The following is a 25,210-nucleotide window of genomic DNA, read 5'->3' on the forward strand; positions in this document are numbered from 1 at the left end:
GCTGAAGCTAAACTCTGCAGGATAGTGGCCCTCCAGGACCGGAGTTGCCTATCCCTGAGGGTTACCCACAGAAAATCCTTATGTGGGCCGAAACGGGCAAAACTGCTATGGGCCCCCACAAGCCACTGGGGGCCTGTGTGGGTTTGTGGGCTTGCCCACAGAAAGCCCACATGGGGCCCCAAAGGATTTGCCTTTGCCCACACTGTCCCACAGAAAACCCACACTTACCCACAGTGGGGCCCGCACTGGGATGTTTGCTGGGTAATAGCACAGGTTGTTCATATTTTCATTTTGTATTTTTTTTTTTCAATTTTACATAAAATGTATGTAAGTTTAAATTCGAAGTCATCTAAACTTTAGAAAAATATAATAACAAAAAATAGTGTTCATCTAAAAAGTAACTTTCATAACTCAAAATTGTGTAGGCTATATTATGTTGAAAACTTCAGCTGAGGTAAAATGATTGTGATCCTTTTTCACAGGCAGAGAGAAAATCCTACTGATCATGTGCAGATTAAGTGTCATCACTCTAGCTTGTTCCTGATTGGAGGAATTAAGTGTGTCACAATTGCCCCCGGTCTCCCCCTACGCACTGAAGCGCTATCAAATATATAAGCTATAAACATTTATGAGGAATTTTTTATACACAAGCCTGTTAAATGTATTCTTTGGTTCAAAGCGTGCCAAAATGCACTTTTTTGTCTACATCATTAGAATTTAATATATTTTTTTCGCTATTTAATGAATAATTCCACTGGAATAACAATGCGAGAACATGAAAATTCCCTCTTTTTTACTATGCTTAATGGACTTGATAAGATAAATTCAAATACGTTAAGTGTTTTTATGTGTTTTTTTATTCCTTTTGTTTTCGTGCGTGTGTCCAGACCTTCATTTATCTTTAATAAACATGCTTCTGTCTCCTGCCACCTTCTCTCCTAATGCATTAAGGCCACGAATGCTTCTGTTGTCTTAGTGTGGAATTAGAGGAAATGATTTTAACACCCATGTAAATGTCCAAATGCTGAAAAGACAGGAAACTATTTTTTCCTCACAACAGGCATTTATTTATTTCACTCTATTTGGCTTATGTTTCTCAGCTTTAAAACAAAAAACAAATTAAACTAAAATTATTTCCGGAAGACGTTAAACAGTGGGGTCTCCTGAACACTCCTCCATCAAGCCTGGGATCCCATATTTAGCCCATTATTTGACCCTATCCCTGACCTCAAATCTCAGAAAGAAAAAAACACACAACCCCACATATCAGCATGCTGTTCAGTAAATTAAGGAGGCATCAGGTTTCTGTGTGTCTCTCTGTTGTGTTCACACATGATCGAACACTGAACAAGCGCAGGCGAAATTCATTATTCAAAAGCATAACAGAGATGAGTGAGTGAGCAGGAGAGCCACTCAATGTTCAGGATGATGTTTACCCTCACTTAGCATTTGTGATAAGTGATGAGACACCACAGCTGTCCCGCTGAGCCGGGGTCAGGGAGCATTTGTTTGTTTGTTTGATAGTTGTAATGCACCGTTTAGTGTTGCAAAAAGAGACTTGTTTATGGGTAGTAAACAATATCGAACAAGAACACTGGGGTGAGAGAGAGAGAGAGAGGGAGAGAGAGGGAGAAAGAGGAGAGGGGGAGACTAATGTTCATAAAGACCGAACAGCTACAGGTGATTCAGTGCTTGAATTAAAACGATAATTTAGCCAAAAATTTGAATTCTGTCATCATTTACAGGCCCTCGTGTTATTTCAAACCTTTTGGATTTGTATTTATTTATATTTTTTGAAAGAAGTCTCTTATGCACACCAAGGCTGCATTTATTTGATCAGAAATAAATTAAAAACACTTGAAATACTATTACAATTGAAACGTTTTAATATATTTTAAAATGTCATTTATTCCTGCGATGGCAAAGTTACATTTTCAGCATCATTACTCCAGTCTTCAGTGTTAAATGATCCTTCAGAAATCATTCTAATATGCAGATTTGGGGCTACAAATTATTCCGATTATTATCAATGTTGAAAACTTTTTTTTGCTTAATATTGTGTAAACTGTGATACAATACTATTCAAAAACATCTTTTATTTATCATAAATGTATTTATCATTTATCAGGACACTGGCCAGACTGGTTTGAGCTGATAGAAAGGCAACAGCAACTCGTTACAACTGAGGTCTACAGAAGAGGATCTCTGAACGGACAACACGTCCAACCTTGAAGCTGATTGGCTGCAGCAGCAGAAGACCAAACCGGGTGCCACTCATGTCAGCAAAGAACAGGAATCTGGGGCTACAATTCGCACAGGGTTACCAAAATTGGACAATAGAATATTGGAAAAACGTTGTTTATGGTCTGATGAGTCTCAATATCTGCCGTGTCATCAGAATTTGGCGTAAATAACACGAAAGCATGGATCCGTCCTGCCTTGTATCAATGGTTCAGGCTGCTGGTGGTGTAATGGTTTCTGGGATATTTTCTTTGTACACTTTGGGCCTCTTAGACTCTTAGTACCAATTTCGCATCATTTAAATGCCACAGTCATCATGAGTATTGTTGCAGACCATGTCCATCCCTTTATGACCACAGTTTACCCATCTTCTGATTGCTACTTCCAGCAGGATAACACACCATGTGACAAAGCTCAAATCAGTTCACTATTCTCAAATGGCCTCCACAGTCACCAGATCTCAATCCATTAGAGCACCTTTGTGATGTGGTGGAACGAGAGAATTGCATCATGGATGTGCAGCCGACAAATCTCCAGCAAATGCGTGATGCTATCATGTTAATATGGACCAAAATCTCTGAGGAATCCCAGCACCTTGAATATGTGCCACTAAAATTAAAGCAGTTCCAAAGACAAAAGGGGTCCATCCTAGATTCCCGGGACTGCAGGGTTTACCTAGTAAGTGAGTGAGTATATATATATATTCAAAAACAATATTCTCTTTGAGGTCATGAAGGAGGCCAAACATCTCATTTTGCTCAAACCATATTGAAATAGACACAAAAGATGTAGGAAGGCATTTAAAAAAAGGTTCAGATTAGTGAAACAAGTGTTTGTGAAAGGTCAAGCTTTGGACATTAGGTCTCGCTCACATACACACACATACACAGACACTGCATGACCGGCGGTGCCACTCGTGGTTAGTGATATCATTATGGCAGTTTTGCATGGGAGGGATTAGGGCTTTCTTGCTAATGGAGAGTGACAGTGGCTCCTTGCTGCCGAAGCACACTGCCCCAGAACATTCAGAGGTGGGGTGTGCTAGGGGGGTATTCACCCCCACATCGACAGTGTGTTGTGCGTCAGTCCAACTCTTTTTACTCACTCTTGTTTGCCTGGGAATCATTTGTGCGTTCATGATCATCACATAAATCAAACACAGTAATCAGTAAATTAAAAAATTAAAAACAAAAAAAATAAGAGAAAAAAACATGGTCAAATGGACAATTCTTTGGAGGATTAAATATATATTTTAATGAATAACTTCTTAAAAATCTAAATTATTCTATACATTATCAGTAACGCACTACAGAAATGATATTATTTGAGCAGGTAAAATGAGTACACACTGCTTTTTGTGTTAGTTTTTGATTTACAGAAAATCTCTATTAACGATGTATTGTTTTTGAGGATCTGCTCAGGTCTTTCTGTCTGTGTTTGGCTACAGGCTTTGACTTTGAGGATTATGAGGTCTCCATAGGGAACAGTCTTCTTGGGATGAACTGTTGGGGGAGGGGCTTCCATATGAGTGTTTTCTGGTCCACTAAGCATCAGATACATGGATGCACTGACCCACTCTGAATCTCTTGGCTGCTGGTATTTACTGATTATTGACAACTGCTGACTACATTCTGCCTCTCTATCAAGTTTAGTACAGGTTTATTGGCATAAATATTGAAAAACAGTATAAAAAAATCTAGAGGAATATTTTAGTTTAAATAAAGAATTAATGTAAAAAATATATGTTCATATATTTTAATGCTAAAAAACATCTTTAAATATTTAAGACTTTATTTAATAAAAATACTTTTAAAAACTTTTTATCTATATTTTCACTGTATAATCCTAAGGTTAAAGAAAATTTTGTTTTAAATTCAATTAAGTCACAGTGCCTCCTTCTCCTCCGCCATCAACTTAACCTAATCAAACTTACTGAATAAATGTGAATTGAATTATGAGTAACTTCATTATGAGGCTCTACACTATACCATTCAACATTTTGGGGTCTGTAAGAATGTTTGATGTTTTTGTCCCTTATGCTCACCAAGGCTGCATTTATTTGATGAAAAATACAGCAAAATAGTAATATTGTGAAATGTTGTTATGATTTAAAATAACTTTTCTATTTTAATATACTTTAGAATGTAATTTATTGCTAGGATGATGATGATGATGACTTAAAAAGTTTAGAAAAAAAACATTTATTTGAAAGAGAAATCTTTTAAAGCATTATCAATGTATTTACTGTCACTTTTGAGCAATTTAATGTATCCTTGTTGGAAAAACGATTCATTTCTTTAAAAAAAAATCTGAATTAATTATGATGCCCCCATTCTTAAACATTTATAGGCCTACCAGCTGACATACAACACATTCAACATTAGATTCTTCAGGTCAAAGCTGGAAATGAGGAACAAGAAGACACAATTATGAATACATTAGTTGTGCGCTGCACTCCTAACAACTCTGCATTAACATTAAGATGTACGCTTTTCGATCTCTTCCCACTCCGCAATAAATTCCGTTAAATGGGTATCTTTCGCTTTCGCATTTTGCTTAAGTGGGCATCTTAACGATGAACGGGTTAATAGCATTACAAGCTAATGTCAGGGAGTTAGGGAGTAAAAGGGCCCTTATTGGAGTGTGTGCGTGTGCCAGAGTGTACTGGGGGCAGCGGCGTGTTTCCTGGAGGAGCTGGATGATGCCATTAGGATTGGGAAAATGAGCTCAGATCACTTAATTAGCAGTAAATAAGTGCTTAGCTGGGCCAGGAGATCCAGTCAGGGTCAGAGGCTTTTCAAAGACTTGATTTGAGTACAGATTTTACATCTGCCACCCTAAACAGTTCTGCTGAGATGAGACAGGGGAATTCTGATAGCAGGCATATTATTCAGTTCATATTCTTATATTCTGTGTACTTAAACATTGCTTTACATCCCAAAAACTGTGTTGGGATGTTCCAAATTTGATCTGAGATTTAGTTATAAATGGCAAAAAGATACATTGCTCTCTAAATACAGTGCAGTGTTGTTTATTCACAAAACCTATAATAATAATAATAATAATAATAGGCCTTTCAAATGTCAACCATGTAATCCAATGACATAAAAACTGGTAAAGGGGACAGAAAAGGGCTGAATTATTTTCCTCCAAGTAGAAATTGTTGTTGAAATGCACAATAAATTCCCTGGTCTTTACATGATAAACTGTTTTGCCCTAAAGAACTTTCCAGTCATTCCTGTGAGGACAAATTCTCTCTCTCTCTCTCTATCTCTCTCTGTTTCCCTGCAACAGCTCAAACTCTTACATGAGGTGTGAAACTACACCTCTAAGGCACAGAAACACACACATGTTTGGTTTACATGTTTTATGGGAACTTTCCATAGACGTAATGATTTTTATATTGTACAAGCTGTATATTTTATCCCCCAACCCTCACCATACCCCTAAATCTCCCCATCACAGAAATGTTTTACATGTTGAAAAAACATCACTTAATATGATTTATAGAATGTTTTCTTAAGATGTTTTTAAGATAATTTAAGATGTTTTCTTCATGGGGGGCCAAAAATGTCCCACACACACACACACACACACACACACACACACACACACACACACACAAACATACACATTCAAAACATCAAAATCTATGAATGAAGTACATTTCAAGACATAGGCTCTAGATTAAACACAAAATACATGGTTGTGGATTACCATTTTATTTCAGCCTCATATTCAACAAGTTTCAGAAAACACCTTCACAAAACACGGAAACTCTACATTTTTCTGGGTAAACCACTCTCAATGAATTTAAAAAACGCTTTACAAATAAATATCAGCAAACACAAATTGTGAACTCAAAATCAATAAATAGTTCATCATTATAAATAATTGGAACATGAATTTCACAACATTAAAAACTCTTTTAAATTACCATATTTCACTAATGAAATTCTTATTGCATGTTGTGTCTATAAATAAATGTCCAGCTGATGCCCCTCCTCTCTGTCTCTCTTGCCTTGGGCCATGGCAGGATTGGTAACATCACTGCTCCCTTAACGGACTGTGACACGTGCAGTACCCAGCATTCCCTTTTTTCTTCATTATAGAGTTAGAATAAACAAAATAAAGGACCCCCATCTGAAGCTAGCACATGAGCATGTTCAGGTGGATATTTAAGAGTCTTTTGCATTTGGGTTTGTTAGTGCTTGTACATCAGCATTTCCCAAGTGAAATAGTAAAAGAGAGGATTCTCTCTAAATCTTCACAAATACTGGCCACAGTGAAACAACCCACCTCCTTAACTTTTTTTCTTTTTTATTTCCTGGTGTAGATGTATCTTGATGATTTTTTTTTTTCTGCGGTAATGGTATGAGATTCACACATCTTTACTAGAAGAGATATTTGATGAGATACAAAGGTTCACAAAATCTCACACACATCACTGAAGATGCAAGGGACATGCAAACGTCCATCACTGTGTTCGGGATAAGAGGAAATTAAATTATTTAATTTTTTTTCAGTATTAAATGAAAATTTCTCATTTTTATCCTGAAATCCCATTAGTTTCCACTTGCTCCACAGTGAATGTGAACATGAAAAACTTTGTCAATATATATATATATATATATATATATATATATATATTCCCTATTAACAAAGTTTTTCATATATATATATATACACTGTATATATATGCATGCTATAATACTCTGTTTGGTTATAATTGGAAACTTTATTAATTAATTTTATTTTTACTTAAGCTAATGACAGAAATCATGAGAAAGTATTAAATATTATAAAACAGTATATATAAAATATATACAAATATTTATATCAATAAATTAAAGAATTGCTTGCTACTACACTGCAAATAATGTTACTTTTGATGTCAAATTTTATTGTTATTATTTATTTTGGCGATATAGCAGAACTGTAAAATGTACCATCTGCCAGACCTGATTCCCAAAAACATAGCATCTGTGGAGCAAAACAGATGCAAATGTGTGATTTCAGGATGTTATGAGCAAGTTATCACAATTATTCACAGACCTTTTACCCCTTTTACACAAACAAACAAACAAACAAACAAACACACACACACACACACACACACACACACACACACACACACACACACACACACACACACACACACACACACACACACACACTTGCTCAACTGCCCCCACACCAGCTGTTTGGTTGTTGGTTTTGGCTGAATGATCGACTGCAAGCATAAAGCGATAAATCAGTCATCATGCAGTGTGACTGGACACCCACCTCACAGGTGTATTGTGGATACAGTTCCTGAGAGAGGTCAGTGGTGGGACCAAAAGTCCCACCCATTTCTTTAGCAGAAGAAAAGCTCTGGTAAGCTGTACTGTCTGTATAAGACGCCCACCTGAGGTCCTCCATGCCCACCTGAGAGCTTCCGTACATGCAAGGCTGGTGCTGTGCGGTGTCCATACTGCAGGGCGAGAGCTGGTAGGTGAAGAGCTGGTAGGTAGGGTCATGAGTGTGTGGGGCTTCAGTGACGGTGTGATCACCTGCAGAGAAAAAAAAAAAAAACTGATTCAATCATTCCAGTAAAGACATGGCAAATAAGAGCTGAAATGTGCATTTCTGCTTTAAAAGAGTAGTTCATTGTTTTGGGTTTATATAGTTGGTTGCTGCTAGCTTAGGAGACGGCCACTGACCTTTTGAATTAATAATAACATGCATCCAGGATGGCAAAAAAAAGTTTACAGAGTGCTCTCTGCTGCATACAGAATAGAGTCTAGACAGCAAAAATGAAAAGGACAATGTTGGCTCCTAAAATAAAATATTTAGGAGCTCAATTAAACTGTAAGTAAAATAAATAATAAAAATATTTTTTTTTATCTAAAATACTTTTATCTAAAGTAATATGTTTTGCATAATACTTGTTCAAACCAATCACTTCAACAAAAATTTTACTATATTCTGTTTAATTTGTTAAATAAACACATTTATTTTTGTTAAAAAATATACTGTCATTAAAATGTTCATTTGATAAATACAGAAATAAAAAAAGCAAACATTCTTAAAGCTTTGAAGGAGATCCAATAATAATTGAATATGGCTCAAAATTAGAACTATTTAGTGCAGAAATTAGCACATTGCATTCCCTGAATCAAACCTCAACTCACAAGCAATATCGTGGCTTCGTGAACATTTTTGACTGACTCATTAAAAATAACCTGTTTGAATCAGACATCACAGCACAAGCTGTTTTTATTCTTCTTTTTTTTTTTTTCGTGCAGAAAATAAATGTTTTCTCATTTCGAAAGTTAACGTAGGTCACATACATCAAATTAAAAAGTATAAAGGAAATTACATTCATTCATTTACACCTAACAAATCATAACAGTCGTAACATTTTATAATGGTTACTTTTAGCTTGCTTAGTTGGGGACACTTAATATTCAGCAATATTATTGACTTGACTGTACTGACTCTATCGGACGAGAACTGAACTGAGCTGGATTTTCTCCAGAGCTGCTTTATAGATGAATTGAATTCATTCCATAATTGATGAACTTTACAGTTATTGAACCGAACTGAATCAACACTGAACTTATTTGACCTGGATGGTGACTATTTGCTATTGTCTTTTTAGAGCTGCTTTACAGCAGAATTTGATTCGGTTTGCATTACTGAATCTTTTTCCTGTTAACCAGTGTAAAGCAGCAGTGTAAAACAATCTGTATTGTACAAAGCGCTACATAAAGGGGACTTGACTTGACTTTTCTGAAAAGAGAAAATTATGTAGGCCTACCTGAACATTGTTTAAAAAAAAACACAAAAATTCCGAAGCAACACAAGAACGTACAAAATAAAAGTACAAATAATAAATAATAGGTATAAAGTACAAATAATAAATATTCAAATGTATTAAATCAAATTATGACTTATTAAATTAGTAAAGTTTAAAGTCATTTTGAGAGGTATAAGGCACTCATCTTTTTAAGCTGCTAAAAAATTTTATTGGAGCCACTATAACAAAACTACATTTGAGTAAATAAAACTTACCTTTATTCAAAATATTATAACACAAAAATACAAACTCTTTGTTTTGGACTATACCTGAAGTGTCGGAGCAGGTGTAGCCTGGACTGGGTTTTTGTGTCACAGTGTATTCTGACCGAGAGAGACAGTCAGGAGAGGGTGGAGCTACACGCTGCCTTGCAGTACTACGTGGTACAAGTGGATACTCCTTACTGTGGGGGAAAAAAAGGCATCAGACACACTGATTCCTACAGCAGAGACCAAGACAATATTTGAGAAAATGATGATTAACTCAAAAGCTATATTCAGGATATTTCCAGGATATATCCAAGTGAATTATGGTACTTTTAGGGGAGGAGTCACAAAACACTGGCACTAGGGTTGATAGATCAGGGTGTTAAAAGAGAGAGAGCAGTCTCATGATTTGCATTGGCATGGTGGGGCGGCGAGGGTAAGGGATATCATTTGCACAGTACTGATCGTTTCTAATTAAATTTCTAAGCTAAGAGACAATTACAGTAGCTAAAAATCTTCTCTATACCCCCTTTCCAATCTGACCCATTCCTCTTTCTCTCTGTTTTCTCTCTCTCTCTCTCAAAAACGCATTTATTCAGACACACACACATTAGCCCTTCAGTGACCTTTCTGTGTGACAGTGTGTTGTGCCGCTCTGCTCTTAATATTGTTACACTATAAATATCCCTCTCTTGTGTGTCACATTCAATACTGTCAACATTCAACAGAAAGCTTTGACTTTTGTTCCCAAACCCTGCTAGTTAAAGTACAACATATTCTCTGTGTGTCTGAAACAACGACATTAGTGGCTACGAGATGCAACACACAATGACATGCAGGCACATACATACAAGAAAACAGAAAGAAAGAAAAAATACAGAACATTAATGATTCATCATTACTCACATCACAAACTGTTATGGTGCTGACATGATCTACTAAGGTAAAATATGTTTGCGTGTGGACATGCATACGTATTGATATGTTTAAAATATGTGCACTCCACCTTGGCGTACGGGACATGCGATGCAATTCGACATCGTCATTTCCACGGAAACCTTTAGCGAATGGATTATTCTCAATCTTCAGCTGAGTGATCTGAAAATAAAAGAGGATTTAAGATGAGCACTCTGCTGCTTTATGCAAATCTATCCATTTATTAACGATCATAGGACTCCTGCTGCTTACTGTGTGGTTCTGGTAGGAAGTTACAGCGATGAAAGTCGTCTCAGGAAAGGAGTGTGTGCAGAAACTTGTGTTGCTGGAGCCAAAGCTGTTCCTCTCGTCTGCCTTCACGATGTGCAGGCGAGGTTGGTATTTATGCATGGAATTTAAAATGATCTGCAGCAAAACAGGAAGAGATTTCCTGGTTAACCCACTGGTTAAGAAACTGAGGTGGAAACCTGTGGGGAGTTCAATCACATTCATCAGCAAATTAAATAACCAATTCAATCTGATTGACATCGTTACTTACATGTCCGAAAGGGTCCAGGTGGTTGTTGGTGAGTTTGAGTTTCTGGAAAGAGACGAGCTGTCTCATCCAATGAGCTCCTGAAGCCGGTGAGTCTGGGTGCACATACAGTCGGCCTGGAATCGCCGGCTCAGCTTTACCACTGATGGACCTGCAGAGGAGATAGGAACGGGTTAGTCAACATTAAAGAAGATAAGGACTTTCTGTCTGCTCCACAACTCTAAGATAAAAGTTCAGGGAGCAAAATGAGCTTCTGTCTCAGAGTTTTTCTGTGTGGATCCTCCACTCACTGAACAATACAACCTAACCAAAGCTCATAATTATATGAGTCATGCATCATTTCACAACAACAACACAGTTCATTTTCTATTCAGTCATATTTACACTACGCATTCCTTTCTCTTTGCATTCCCCCCACGCATTGATTTAGCTAAATCTCTCATTTTCATTCAGTCATGCTCAACAGCTCAATGCCCTACAATAATTCAAATGCTCACCACTCTGATTTTTTTTTTAATAAAATGCCCATTTAATATTGTTGTAAAAGAATGAATCATCTTTATAAAAATGTTGACCCTTCTATTCATTTATTAATATTACAAGTTACATAAATTAAAATGTATGAATTTCACTGTAGTTCTTACCATTTGTTATCTGCAAATTTATACCGATGCTCGTCGGCTGAAATAATGTCCATCAGTAAGATATATTTTGCTTTGGGATTTAGGCCTGTTACCTTCACTTTGTAGCTGGGAAACATTCGTCTGTAAAAGATTAATGATGCATTATAGAGAGCTAACAACAAATGATAATAATAATAATAATAATAATAATAATACATAAATGCATGTATGCATACATAAATACAACAATAATGTTACAATGGAGTATTTTCTTGATTGTCTCTGAGCACTGGAACATTTTCATGACCCATGAAGTCATTGCATGTAAAGAAAGAGCTTTTTCTTTTTTGCAATAATGCAATAATTGTAATGAGCTGCAGATTTATGTTGCTAATGAGAGTCCCTGAAACTATCACATATATTTAAAGACATTATTTGTTTATCAATTTCAATTTTATTCAATGTGGCCCACTCTAATTAAAAAGGGAATGGATTTTTTTGGAAATAAATCAAACCAAATATTTTCTGGTATCCATCCAGCATTTTTGAATATGATGACAAAGTTTGATAACAAAGTGTCACTCACCGGCCAGCTTTGGTAATGATCATCTCTGTAGAGACATCATGAAATTTCGCCCACAGATCTCTCTCATGCAAATAAACTTTGATTCCCTCCATACCCTGCATCAACGAGGAAAAAAAAGGGGGGGAAATGGAAATTACTACAGATTTTTTATTTTATTTCATTCTGTCTGAATATGTTGACAAATAAAAATTATAAATATTAAAAAATAATAACAATAATATATTATTTAAATAAAAGAAAGCGTTTCCTGTCTGTTAATTAATTTGTACGTTTTTTTAACCATACAGAGTTTTGTTTTTTTACATTAGTCCATACGATAATTGTGAAATAATAATATCGAATTTGAAAGCAAAATAAAAAGATATGCGTGTAAATTTTGAAGACACCCAACAACAAACGATCTAAATACACTACGTACTAAATACACGTAATATAAATAGGCCTAATACACTCATGTAATGAATGTGATGCTACAAAAATGTCTAGGCTATTTGTTTTGTAAACATTATTTATTCCCTTTTAGCTTTATCCGCGGAGAGAATATCATACGTGCAATACACAATTTCCACTTAAAATAAACAACAATACCACCACCAATAATAATAATAATAATAATAATAATCACAAAATGTAAAATAAATAAATAAATGTGACAGCAGAATTATTGCCTTGCATACTCGGGGAGGCTGCACGTGCAGTCATGGCTGACCTGTTGGGAAGGCTGAGTTTGCAGTGGCGGCGACCCGGTTTTGCTCCGACCGTGATGTCCGGAATCTTTATCGTTCTCGAATTCCATCGCTGGAGAATCGCCGCCGGAACACGATTGTAGAGATCCGAACTCTAAATCCGCCATATCCCCGTTTGAGGTTAACTACGGCGAACTAAAAGATGCGCAATGGAAAATGGTAAAAAAACAACAACAACAACTAAAAAAAACAGCATGTGATCTCCAGATGTTAATTACAAATAAACAAACAAATAAATAAATCCACACAAACTCACAATGTTCTTTAAAAAATGCGTTCAAAACAGCTGATTTCTTTAAATTCTTGTGAAATGTGATTAAGTAGGCTAGATAGGCTACTGATTTAGCCTTGATTAAAAAAAAAAAAAAGTTTCGGGTTTTCAGCTTGCGTTCGATGATAAATCTGTAGGCTAGAATTTTAGGACAAAATAAGAGCGACGTTGTTTGGCTGAAAATGTAAAACGTTTATCGTTAGCTATAAATAATATTATGTAGCTATACCGACTGTTGGAAAATCTCGATTTGCAGGCTGCTTTATAGAAAAAAATTGATCTTCATTTATTTCTATCCAAAGAAATACTTAGCTACATCTATTTTCTCTTTAACCTGTATTTTTCTCGCGCATAGGCATAGGCCTATTTGGATTTTTGACGTCTCTTACCTCATCGTTATAAGGAGCTTTTCGTTGGTGAATTAATTCCGAAACAGATTTAAAATTCGTCCCCACTGATTTGTTAGGCAGTTTCTCCAATAGGCATTTTTATCTCCTTGAAAACAAATGAGAATATTGGCAAAGGCGTTCAGAACGTTTTGATTTTTGAGTTTCTCTTCTCAGACACCTCTTTACCAAGCTCTGTCCCTTCTTCTGTCGTGTCTCTCCATCTGATTTCTCCATCTCCCTTAGTGGGATGCCTTCTATGTCGTCACACCTTTTTCATTCACACACTCATGACACGCTATGTCCAAACTCACACACGGCGACAAAATAAACACCACATTTCGCGAACTCCTATCCGTGATATATCTGCTTGTTCCTATAGGCTATGTGCTTCCCAAATACAACTAAAAAAATTTAGCCTAAAAAGCGTAAGTAGAGAAAAGCACTATACTCACATTTATGGTGCAGAATTTATGCTCAGGGTGCAAATTGTGCGGTAAAAAATCGGCGCTTGTCAGTCAACATCACTGCGCGCGACGGTTGCGCGCGCTGCGGGGTTAAAAGTTTAGGAGGTCGAAAGGAGGTAAGGCGAACGCTCTGTCCTCTCTGTCTCTCTCTCTCTCTCTCTCTCTCTGTGCGAATCCGCTTGTTTTTGTTTGTTGGTGAAAGAAAACAAAATTCCCCTTAATGATAACTTTGGAAATATTATTTGATCTATTTAATGAGTGTGTCCAAGCACGCGCGTTCTCTGTCACTCACTCGTGCACATTTCTAAACAGGCTTCCATAAATAAGACAAGTGGATGATAACAGGATAGCTTGCACTGCTGAGCCCGAGCCGTGGGAACATTGCTCGTTAAGATAAGACAGTATCCCGCAATCGTGCGGCCGGCGAGATAACGACAGGACACACCACGGAGAGCGCGAGTTTGACGCCGAGCTCGTGACTAGTCGGCATTTGGATTAGGGTCTGTTTAACGTTGACAAACAAGATCATTTGGCAAATCGGTTTTCCTTACAATTACTTAATTACTGATGACTATTATTTTCATTGTTGTTTCTGCTGAGAGCGATGGATAGGTGAATTTATATATCATATCGGTTGCTGTGGGCTGTCAGCCAGAATGGGCCTGACATGATCTGTAAACCAGACCTCGAACCACTTTTCATATTTTATTGATAATAAATTCATAAAGGTCATGATTCATACAGAGAAATATTTCCAAACATATCAGTAGACAGATAGGCAACATACGCAATATGCAGTAGCTGATATTGTCAACTGATATTGGTAATGTCGTGTAGGCTATAGCCTATATGCGCCACCTAGTGCACTTGTGTATAAGTCTGCTTCTGTTTATAAACGTCTACATTAGTGTGCACTGCTTTTAGAGCTCCTTGTAGCCAACGGAAATGACGCTTAAATATCCAATTAAATATTTATGTTCAAATAGCCTAACTGTCTACAACCATTCTCCTCAGACGCAGGTTGAGACACAGTTAAGTTATTAATTACGATGCCTCCCGCGGGGAAACCCGTTTTCATGTCTGGACATTTCAGATATTTTGTTTTCAAAGAGGAAAAAGGAAAATACATAGTTGTGTAGCGCAAATGCCTTCCAGCTATGAAAACGATTTCTTTATCAAAGGACTCAACATCCAACTTAAACATTCAAAGGTAGCTAACGAGCACGGACATCGTGTTAGCTAAAATATAGAGTTTGTTAGTGATTTAAAATTCCATAATTTATTTTTTATCGCAGTTGTATCAAAGTTTCTAGAGGCAAATGAACCAAAACTCCAACCACTAACGCGCAGGGTCAGTCAGTGAAATTAAGAAAAGATAACAGCCTTGATCAACATGTATTTTAAAGTAGACTAATATGTAGATGGTGCAGACTTTTTAAAATATTGTGTATAATCTATAAGTATTTTTTATATTCAGTATTTTTCTTATTCAGTATATGTTAACTTAAAGAAATAAAAATAAAACCATATGTAATACCTGTAGCCACTAGATGTCTGTAGCCTTTTATATAAATACAGTGGGGAGAACAAGTATTTGATACACTGCCGATTTTGCAGGTTTTCCCACTTACAAAGCATGTAGAAGTCTGTAATTTTTATCATAGGTAGGCTACTCTTCAACTGTGAGTGACAGAATCTAAAACAAAAATCCAGAAAAATCACATTGTATGATTTTTAAGTAATTCATTTGCATTTTATTGCATGACATAAGTATTTGATACATCAGAAAAGCTGAACTTAATATTTGGTACTGAAACCTTTGTTTGCAATTACAGAGATCATATGTTTCCTGTAGTTCTTGACCAGGTTTGCACACACTGCAGCAGGGATTTTGGCCCACTCCTCCATACAGATCTTCTCCAGATCCTTCAGGTTTCGGGGCTGTCGCTGGGCAATATGGACTTTCAGCTCCCTCTAAAGATTTTCCGGGTTCAGGTCTGGAGACTGGCTAGGCCACTCCAGGACCTTGAGATGTTTCTTACGGAGCCACTCCTTAGTTGCCCTGGCTGTGTGTTTCGGGTCGTTGTCATGCTGGAAGACCCAGCCACCACGACCCATCTTCAATGCTCTTACTGAGGGAAGGAGGTTGTTGGCCAAGATCTCGCGATACATGGCCCCATCCATCCTCCCCTCAATACGGTGCAGTCGTCCTGTCCCCTTTGCAGAAAAGCATCCCCAAAGAATGATGTTTCCACCTCCATGCTTCACGGTTGGGATGGTGTTCTTGGGGTTGTACTCATCCTTCTTCCTCCAAACACGGCAAGTGGAGTTTAGACCAAAAAGCTCTATTTTTGTCTCATCAGACCACAATACCTTCTCCCATTCCTCCTCTGGATCATCTAGATGGTCACTGGCAAACTTCAGATGGGCCTGGACATGCACTGGCTTGAGCAGGGGGACCTTGCGTGCGCTGCAGGATTTTAATCCATGACGGCGTAGTGTGTTACTAATGGTTTTCTTTGAGACTGTGGTCCCAGCTCTCTTCAGGTCATTGACCAGGTCCTGCCGTGTAGTTCTGGGCTGATCCCTCACCTTCCTCATGATCATTGATGCCCCACGAGGTGAGATCTTGCATGGTGCCCCAGACCGAGGGAGATTGACCGTCATCTTGAACTTCTTCCATTTTCTAATAATTGAGCCAACAGTTGTTGCCTTCTCACCAAGCTGCTTGCCTATTGTCCTGTAGCCCATCCCAGCCTTGTGCAGGTCTACAATTTTATCCCTGATGTCCTTACACAGCTCTCTGGTCTTGGCCATTTTGGAGAGGTTGGAGTCTGTTTGATTGAGTGTGTGGACAGGTGTCTTTTATACAGGTAACGAGTTCAAACAGGTACAGTTAATACAGGTAATGAGTGGAGAACAGGAGGGCTTCTTAAAGAAAATTATTATTAATTATTTAAAAATCATTCAATGTGATTTTCTGGATTTTTGTTTTAGATTCCGTCTATCACAGTTGAAGTGTAACCTATGATGAAAATTACAGACCTCTACAGACTTACTTTGTAAGTAGGGAAACCTGCAAAATCGGCAGTGTGTCAAATACTTGTTCTCCCCACTGTATATATACGGGGCTCTGTAATCTAGTTGGTGATCATGTCAAGACACGATTAAATTAAATTACTTTGATGATTGCTTTTTACCTGACTTTATGCGACCTTAAAGGAATCCAAAAGTAATTAGATTACATTACTTTCATAATGTGGTGCTTGGATTACGTTACTGAATACTTTTTTTTATGAAGTAATTTGTAACTGCAACAGAATACATTTTAAAAGTAACCCTCCCAACCCTATATAATAATTGGAAAACCAAGCAGGTGTGCAGTTTATACATGAAATGCTTTACTTGTTCTGTATTCAGACAAGATACAGTCGTCAGTATTTTTTTTCCTTCATTAAGGCAAACGGCATAGACCTATCAAATCAAGCTCTGCCATCTCACATACTTCTCCAGTGTAAGCTGTAGGATAGTTAGGTGTATTCTCTGAGCTCGTTTAAAGGGTTAGTTCACCCAAAAACGAAAATGTCTGTTGTTAATGACTCACCCTCATGTCGTTCCAAACCCGTAAGACCTTCGTTCATCTTCAGAACACAAATTAAGATATTTTTGATGAAATCCGAGAGCTTTCTGGCCCCCCATAGGCTGCAATGTAATTGACACTTTCAGGCCCAGAAAGGTAGTGAAGACATTGTTAAAATAGTCCATGTGACTACAGTGGTTCAACCTTAATGTTATGAAGTGATGAAAATACTTTTTGTGTACAAAAAAACTAAACAAAAATGATTTTGTTCAACATTTTCTTCTCTGTTTACATGAGCACCACGACGCACGCATGTGATGCTGATGCAGGGGCCGGTGTTCTGACGTAGAACCCAGAAGAGCTGCACTGTGTTTACAACGTGAACAGCGTCAGAGACCGACACAGGAGAGAAGAAATTGTTGAATAAAGTTGTTATTTTTACGCACAAGTATTCTCGTCGCTTCATTAAAATTAAGGTTGAACCACTGTGGTCACATGGACTATTTCAACAAAGTCATCACTACCAGAAAGCTCTCAGATTTCATCAGAAATAACTTAATTTGTGTTCTGAATATGAACAAAGGTCTTACGGGAACGACATGAGGGTGAGTAACAACATAAATTTAATTTTTTGGGTGAACTAACCCCTTAAGTAGCATGGGAAAAAATAAACATATTTCAAAGAACAAACACACTGACATAAGCAAGAAACAATGAAAATATGGTTCAATAGGCTGATTGTTCAGGCCAATTCCACAGTATCCACTTAATAGGACTTGAGTGTGTGTTTTCAGCCCGATCTGAAGGGCACTTCACAGATCTGTGTTCAAGCAAACAAAACACTGCCTAACTGTAAACATGAACAAACATCTTAACACAACTTTTTTTCTTTTTTTTTAATGACCTAATTTGTCCACTCAGATCTTGGCTTTTGCCCTGTCAAAAGACCCTGAAAAGATGAAGATCAATAAAGTAAAAAAAAAAAAAAACTAAAACCTGAGAAGAGGAACAAAAAGGAGGAAAACAAAACCAGCTGCCATAACAACGGCAATCTAAAGGGGCCCAACCCATCTCTATTCTTTTCCAATCTTGCCACATGTTAGTAATTATATTCTATTACAAAAATAAGATACAAAACTCATAAACGTCCATTGTACCTTAAGTTAAACAGTAAACTTGTAGTTAAAATACCACAAAAAAAATCCAGTTTTACAGGAGATTTTCCATTATAAGCAAGTTTTTTTGTCTAATTGTTGCTTTAAATGGTTTCTAAGGAAATAACAGACAGACAAACATGCAAGTAACATTTATGCAACAGTGTGACGGGTGAAATTCAATGAGTGGATAGTAGATGGAAATCAAGATGGAAATCAAAATGATAGAAGTATCAAATTATTACATTTCACAATGTTCTTGGGGGGGGAAAAGGCGAGTCAGCACATGCAGCAGAAAGGGGGAAAGCTTTCATTCTTTTCATTCACTGTCCAGGATACGTCTTCAGTTAAATGACGCGTGTGTGAGACTCTTACGTGTGACAGACCCAGCACTGGTTCTCCATCATGCGAGTCTGTACACTGATGAAGTGTGTAAAGAGATGACGTGTGTGTGCGTGTCTGCATGTATGTGCGTGTTACAAAGGGACGTGGCTGAACAAATATGAGACCGACTCCCCATTATGAGTTCGCCTGATGGCTTCAGCCAGGATCATAGAAATGTCGATCACCTGGAGAGGGAGAGAAAAATAAATCAGTCAGAATGCTCAGAGTAAAGAACAAAAAAACAAAAAACATCTGTAAAACAACCAAATCAGATATAATATTACAGAAGTTAAAACCAGATTACACTACCGTTCAAATGTTTGTTTGTTGTTGGCAAGAATTTAATACTTGTATAGCAAGGATGCATTAAATCGCTGTTCTTCGATATTCATTGAACTTTTTTTTTATAATGCTGAAAATAATTTTCACTAAAAATATTCAGTGGCAACATTCATTCATAGTAATAAGCATTAATTTATAGCAAATGTATTGATTTTAATTAGAAAAAGTTCCTGAATACCAAATCAGCATATTAGAATGATTTCTGAAGGATCATTTGTCACTGAAGATTGGAGTAAAAGCTGAAAATACAACTTTGTAAATCACAGGAATAAATTACATTTTTAAATATATTCAAATAGAAAACTCTTATTTTAAATTGTAATCATATTTCATAATATTCCTGTATTTTTAATCAAATAAAATCTAGCCTCAGCTAACTTTTAAACAATAGTGTACATGTATTACAAATGTATGGTAAAATTGTGATACCATAATAGAGTTGCATATCATCACTGATTTGATTCAGATTCACAAGCTTGAGATTCGATTCTGACTTTGAAACACATATTATACAATTTATTGCATAATCATGCAATTATGTATAATTACAATACTGTGTGACCGGAAACATTTGTTTGAATTATTTTTAAAAAATAGATCTTGAAGAATCGATATTTAAATTGATTGTTATTATTTGGAAATGATTACCCATCCCTAAACCATAACAGTTTTTAATATGATAAATGTCTGTGCCTGAATCTTGTTGCAGTGTTTGATTTTGTCCTCCTGTGGAATTGTGTTGGTGACCACGACGGCCTCAAAGTTGGCATTGTTGATCCGAGAAATGGCAGGCCCAGAGAAGATACCATGAGTCAAGATGGCGTAGACTTTAGTGGCTCCTGCAGACACCAGTCTGATAGAGGACAGAGACGCACATATGCGGTTAAAAAAAACAGACAGGCCTGTATGGAGGCATGACAGATTACTGGGATAATCATGAATGTGCATGTGTTTGAGCATGAAAGTGATCGTGTATCATGCGAGTCCTCACTTGTCAGCCGCGTGACATACTGTCCCACATGTGTCCGCCATGTCATCTACTAAAATCGCCACTCGGTCCTTCACGTCCCCAACCAGCACCATACGATCCACCTCATTGGCCTTCTTCCGCTCCTTGTGGATTAGGGCAAAGTCCACGTTCAGTCGGTCAGCGATGGATGTTACTCTGATAAAATGAACACATAATTCTTAGGTAGCATTCTGTACTGAGAAGTGATAATGGCTGCATTCAGGCTTCTCTGCAAGTATCATATACAGACATCACAGATAGGCCACATGCGCAAATGTCAGTAAAAACAAGTACAAACTCCAGTCACAGTGTGTGTAAGATCACTCACTCACTCGAGTGCCTTAAATTGTTACAAAAGGGGGCGCTGCAGTCAGTCCATTTCTCCAGAAACAAATCACATGATGTAATCAGCGTGATTAAATTAGCCAAGCTTTAAAAGGCTTCAAACAGATTTGAAAAAAATGCCCACCACTATAATGTACAGCTAAAGGTTTAGGCCAAGCCATCAACTGTTAGCAGAGAATCACACACTCACACACAAACACACAAAAAACCTGACATTTCCTCACCCTCCACACCTAAAAAGAGTAAAACACACTCATGTCCATCGTCTTGAAAGAGCCTTATCAACATTATGCACTATAATTCTCCAGGTTTAACAACCTGAAAGGGTTATGTTGCTTTAAATCATATTATTTGCAATCCAATACTTAAAAAGATCACAAAATACATTCTTTTTTTTAAAACTTTTTAAACAAACTGGAAATGAGAAGGATAAACAGAGAGAAATCTAAATGACAAGAATGACAGTGAAGTGAGGAAGAGAATGGGTCTCATTCAATGATAATTGTGTAAATTATTCAAATTTAGACATGGTGGTCCAAATTTAGACCACGTGCATACAGACACTCGTTTGTTCATAACCTTATTGGAATGTTAATGAATTTGGACTATCCTGAATTCGCCACCTCTCGCCCCCGGTTAGTCATTTGTGTAAAACACGCCCAAACCATTTCCATATGTGGTGTTCCCACACAGCTTCTGGTCACTCAGCAAACATGGAAATATTATTAGGCCTTACTTACTTTTTCCCTCATAAAAGAAAAAAAGTGTATATATATATATATATATATGAAGAGTTCAGATGCAAAAGCCTCTAAATGCCATCTGAAATTTTCTTCTAAAATGATCATTTTTATCAAGCTCGTATATTTAAATTAAATAATTTCACTTAAATGGCAATGAAGATTACCTATTAATTATCATTTAAGTGAAATTACTGAACTGAAATATACAAGCTTGATAAAAATGATCATTCTATAAGAAAATTTCAAATGGCATTTAGAGGCTTTTGCATCTGAACTCTTCATATATATATATATATATATATAAATAAAATACTATACACACTGACTTAAGATATAAGTGACTATGTTTACTTGCCAAGACAGGCCTTTCAACAATTTTGTTTGAATAGTTCTGTTCAAGCGCAAGATGACGTGAAAGAGCTCAATTCAGTATCGCACGCTCACTGAGACGTGTGCTTCGAGTAACAAATTGAGTTCCCTTTCACATCTTCTTGTGCTTGATTATATAAATTGACAATGCTTTAACTTTCATGATGATGCATCCCTGGCCCGTCAACTTTCCTGAGCGTTGTTCACTTTAAAATGAAAATTACCCCATGATTTACTCACCCTCAAGCCATGTATATGACTTTCCTATACTATACACCAAGAATTTGACAAGGTGTATGACTTTCTTCTTTCAGACGAATTACAATCGGAGTTATATTAATAAACACCCTGACGCTTGCAAGCATTATAATGACAGTGGATTGCAACCATCAGATTGAAGCTCAAAAAGTGCATCCATCCATTATAAAAGAACTCCACATGGCTCCGAGGGGTTAATAAAGGCCGTCTGAAGCAAAGCGATGAGTTTGTGTAAGAAAAATATTCATGTTTAATGTGGAGCTCTTTTATAATGGATGGATGCACTTTTTGAGCTTCAATCTGATGGTTGCAATCCACTGCCATTATAGCGTCAGGGTGTTTATTAATATAACTCCGATTGTATTTGTCTGAAAGAAGAAAGTCATACACCTAGTGAGTAAAATGAGTAAATCATGGGGTAATTTTCATTTTAAAGTGAACTACTCCTTTAAATGTTTTCACAATACTGCATTGTTAGAATTCATAAAAATGTTACTGGCCAACTGGCGATTGACACGGTTTCATATACTCGGCAACAACATTTTTATTCGCATGTGGTGCTTGGCGAGTGTTAATTTTAGGCCCAAAACATAAATATATAAACATGTAAATAAATATATATAAAAACATTTATAAGACCACAGAGACTGTGATTTTTGCCTATGTCTGGTTTCAGTTGATGTTACATTTATTGTGAAGTTATTCTAAACTTTTGGTACAACAATTAATGAATCATGATTTATTTGTTTATGAAAACCTTTGTACGCAGGTATCACACATATTTCTGCATACACATGGGTCACTGAACGAGACCCTATGTTTTTGAGAGAGGCGCAGGAGAGGAAATAGAAAAACACACCTCTTGGCTCCACCGGCATCAGGAGAAACAATGGTGCAATTCTTCCACTCATTGATGTTTTCCTTTATCCATTTGAGGACTGCTGGCTCAGCATACAAGTTATCAACTGGGATGTCAAAGAATCCCTGACAAAAAACAACAACACATTGACTTAAAATCATACCTTGAGCAAAAACGTTAAAAAAACAAAACAAAAAAAAACTTTGTGTCCAAGTCTCGAAACTATAAAATGTAATGCCCACCCAGTTTTACATGTGCCTGACTGTAGGGTTACATCACTGATCTCTGTTCGTGAGAGATAAGGGTTTGTTTTGAGTGTGTTTAGAGGGAACAGGGAAGGCGTTTTACTGTGTGTACCTGAATTTGAGATGCATGTAGGTCCATAGTGATGATGTGGTCTGCTCCGGCTACAGACAGCATGTTGGCGACCAGCTTGGCTGAGATCGGAGCCCGACTCTACCAGACAAAATTTTCACTCGTAACTAAACATACACTCATAAACGGGTATCATCACGACCATTAACTATAGACACATTAACAGGAAAAGAGCAAGCATAATTAGCCATGCCTTATAAGTTGCCAAGAGGCCAGAAAAGGAGAATACAAGAAACACACACTGACACCACAGAAGAAAGACTTACAGAAAGTAGCCCACATGGATCCATCAACAGTGATGTGATTAATGTATGATCAACTGTGTGTACATGTTAATAAGCAAGCTGTTTCTCTCACCCCCACCTTGTCCTTCTTGTCCTGCCGAGCGTAGGGAAAGCAAGGAATGACCGCGGTGACTCTGGATGCTGACGCAATCTTACAGGCATTGATCATGATCAACAGCTCCATAAGATTGTCGTTTATTTCGCCACAGCCACTCTGGACAATATATACATCTTCTCCACGCACACTCTCTCCTATCTCAACACTACACACAAAAAACAGACAAAAACACACAGATAAGGCTTGAGTCTCAATCACTAAAGACAGTACACAATAAATCTATATTTGTCAGCCTGATTAAAGGGGAGTATCTGATACGAGCTGATATTTGGTCTTCACTGGTGATCAGACTGTTAACCATTGCAAAAACAAACTGAAACTGTTGCGTCAAGAACCTGGCTACATTTATCAAAAGTCAGGAGCAGATAAAGAGTAAGAGACATTTTATCTTAGGGTCACAAGCCTTCCACTCATCTTGGGTTAAATGTCAATTATATAAACAGACAGCAGAGCCAACATGTTTTTTCATGTCTACATATGAGAGTTGTGTATTTTCTTATTATTTTTTTTATTACGTGTAATGTGTACAGCAGTATTACAACTATTAATAATAAATAATAATACAGCTGCATTTCAAAAGGGCACAATTAATAACGGTATGCCTCCTCACGTGGCAGAGGAGGCCAGACAGAACGTTTAAAATTAGCATTAGCGGCCCTAGAGTCACATGCTTAATGCAGGTGCATGCTGGGAAACTGAGTCTGTTGCATGTTTGAGGTGCATTGCGCCAGACGACATCTTCCAATTCAGAAAACTACAAACTAAAAAAACAAAACATGGTTACCATGTGTTTACCATTCCGTGTACCCTAGCCAAAACATTACGGGAAAGCATAGTTTCAGCATCAATTCTGACTGAAAATAACTCACCAGGTTTCCTGATTGCTGAATTTTTTGGTGACCACTTTCCCCAGCTCGAGTCCCAGTCGGTCCGCGATCTTCTGCGACAGATCCGGATGCGAACTGCCGCTGAAAATCTTTATATTTGGCATTCTTGGCTGATCCGTGGTGCCTATAGTGTCGGGGTGCTGTACAGTGTTTTTTACAAAACACTGTAAGTGAAATTATCTTCTGATTCAATTCTAACCTCAATAAAGTGAGTGCAGAGAGGGCCTTGGTACCAGTTATCTGATTTCGGGTCCGTCCACGCAGCAAATGTACTATGTGCCCTTGTGGCCCCGCCCCCTTCAAGCAAAAACACACCCATAAACTGTGGCGCTCGTCCATTTCTGGGATATGATTGGATACATGTCTAGGGGCTTGATGACTGGCAGCTAAACAGACAGAAACGCGCATCACGCGCATCGCGTTAATGATGTTCCACTTTACAGTTTCAGCGTAATGTAACTATATTATAAAGCTTAACAAATGAGATACAGTTAGAAACCAGCTAATTGGCCTATAGATAGAAATGTCGTAAGTCTTATGTCATCAGGGCAGGTTTTATTGAACCAGTCCTGTGTATCATAGACTACATACAGATGAAATATAAAAAATCATTTGCAAGAATGAAAATAATTGATGTATTGTAAATTCTGTTCGTTTTTAAGTTC

At 37.2% G+C, this 25,210-nt stretch overlaps 2 protein-coding genes and 1 long non-coding RNA gene across 6 annotated transcripts; 1 reads left to right on the forward strand and 2 right to left on the reverse strand.

Moving 5' to 3' along the window:
* Window positions 1-5,947: 5,947 nt before the first annotated feature.
* Window positions 5,948-14,136, reverse strand: tbx5b (T-box transcription factor 5b). 3 transcript variants are annotated; one of them, XM_082168714.1, is made up of 10 exons: window positions 13,827-14,135; window positions 13,375-13,480; window positions 12,678-12,849; window positions 11,969-12,063; window positions 11,404-11,523; window positions 10,763-10,910; window positions 10,477-10,629; window positions 10,295-10,386; window positions 9,352-9,485; window positions 5,948-7,793 (listed from the first exon to the last, which is right to left on the reverse strand). In XM_082168714.1, exons 3-10 carry the CDS (start codon window positions 12,819-12,821, stop codon window positions 7,423-7,425), a joined length of 1,257 nt encoding a protein of 418 aa, XP_082024840.1. In that variant the 5' UTR covers window positions 12,822-12,849; window positions 13,375-13,480; window positions 13,827-14,135; the 3' UTR covers window positions 5,948-7,422. The 3 variants fall into 3 exon arrangements, with proteins under 3 accessions (XP_082024840.1, XP_082024841.1, XP_082024842.1); XM_082168715.1 differs by lacking the exon at window positions 13,827-14,135 and adding an exon at window positions 13,561-13,791; XM_082168716.1 differs by lacking the exon at window positions 13,375-13,480 and having other exon boundaries at window positions 13,827-14,136.
* A 2,529-nt stretch (window positions 14,137-16,665) lies between these two features.
* On the forward strand, window positions 16,666-17,672 carry LOC309498168. The gene is made up of 2 exons (XR_014205867.1): window positions 16,666-16,728; window positions 16,836-17,672. It is a non-coding gene; the product is annotated as an uncharacterized lncRNA (long non-coding RNA).
* On the reverse strand, window positions 17,218-24,829 carry prps1a (phosphoribosyl pyrophosphate synthetase 1A). Of its 2 annotated transcripts, none has more exons than XM_082168718.1 (7): window positions 24,528-24,829; window positions 23,620-23,803; window positions 23,239-23,337; window positions 22,882-23,006; window positions 20,290-20,463; window positions 19,992-20,151; window positions 17,218-19,141 (listed from the first exon to the last, which is right to left on the reverse strand). In XM_082168718.1, exons 1-7 carry the CDS (start codon window positions 24,647-24,649, stop codon window positions 19,049-19,051), a joined length of 957 nt encoding a protein of 318 aa, XP_082024844.1. In that variant the 5' UTR covers window positions 24,650-24,829; the 3' UTR covers window positions 17,218-19,048. The 2 variants fall into 2 exon arrangements, with proteins under 2 accessions (XP_082024844.1, XP_082024843.1); XM_082168717.1 differs by having other exon boundaries at window positions 23,614-23,803.
* Window positions 24,830-25,210: the final 381 nt, after the last annotated feature.

The sequence above is a fragment of the Leuciscus leuciscus genome, assembly GCF_965113295.1.
Source record: "Leuciscus leuciscus genome assembly, chromosome: 5".
NCBI lineage: Eukaryota > Metazoa > Chordata > Actinopteri > Cypriniformes > Leuciscidae > Leuciscus > Leuciscus leuciscus.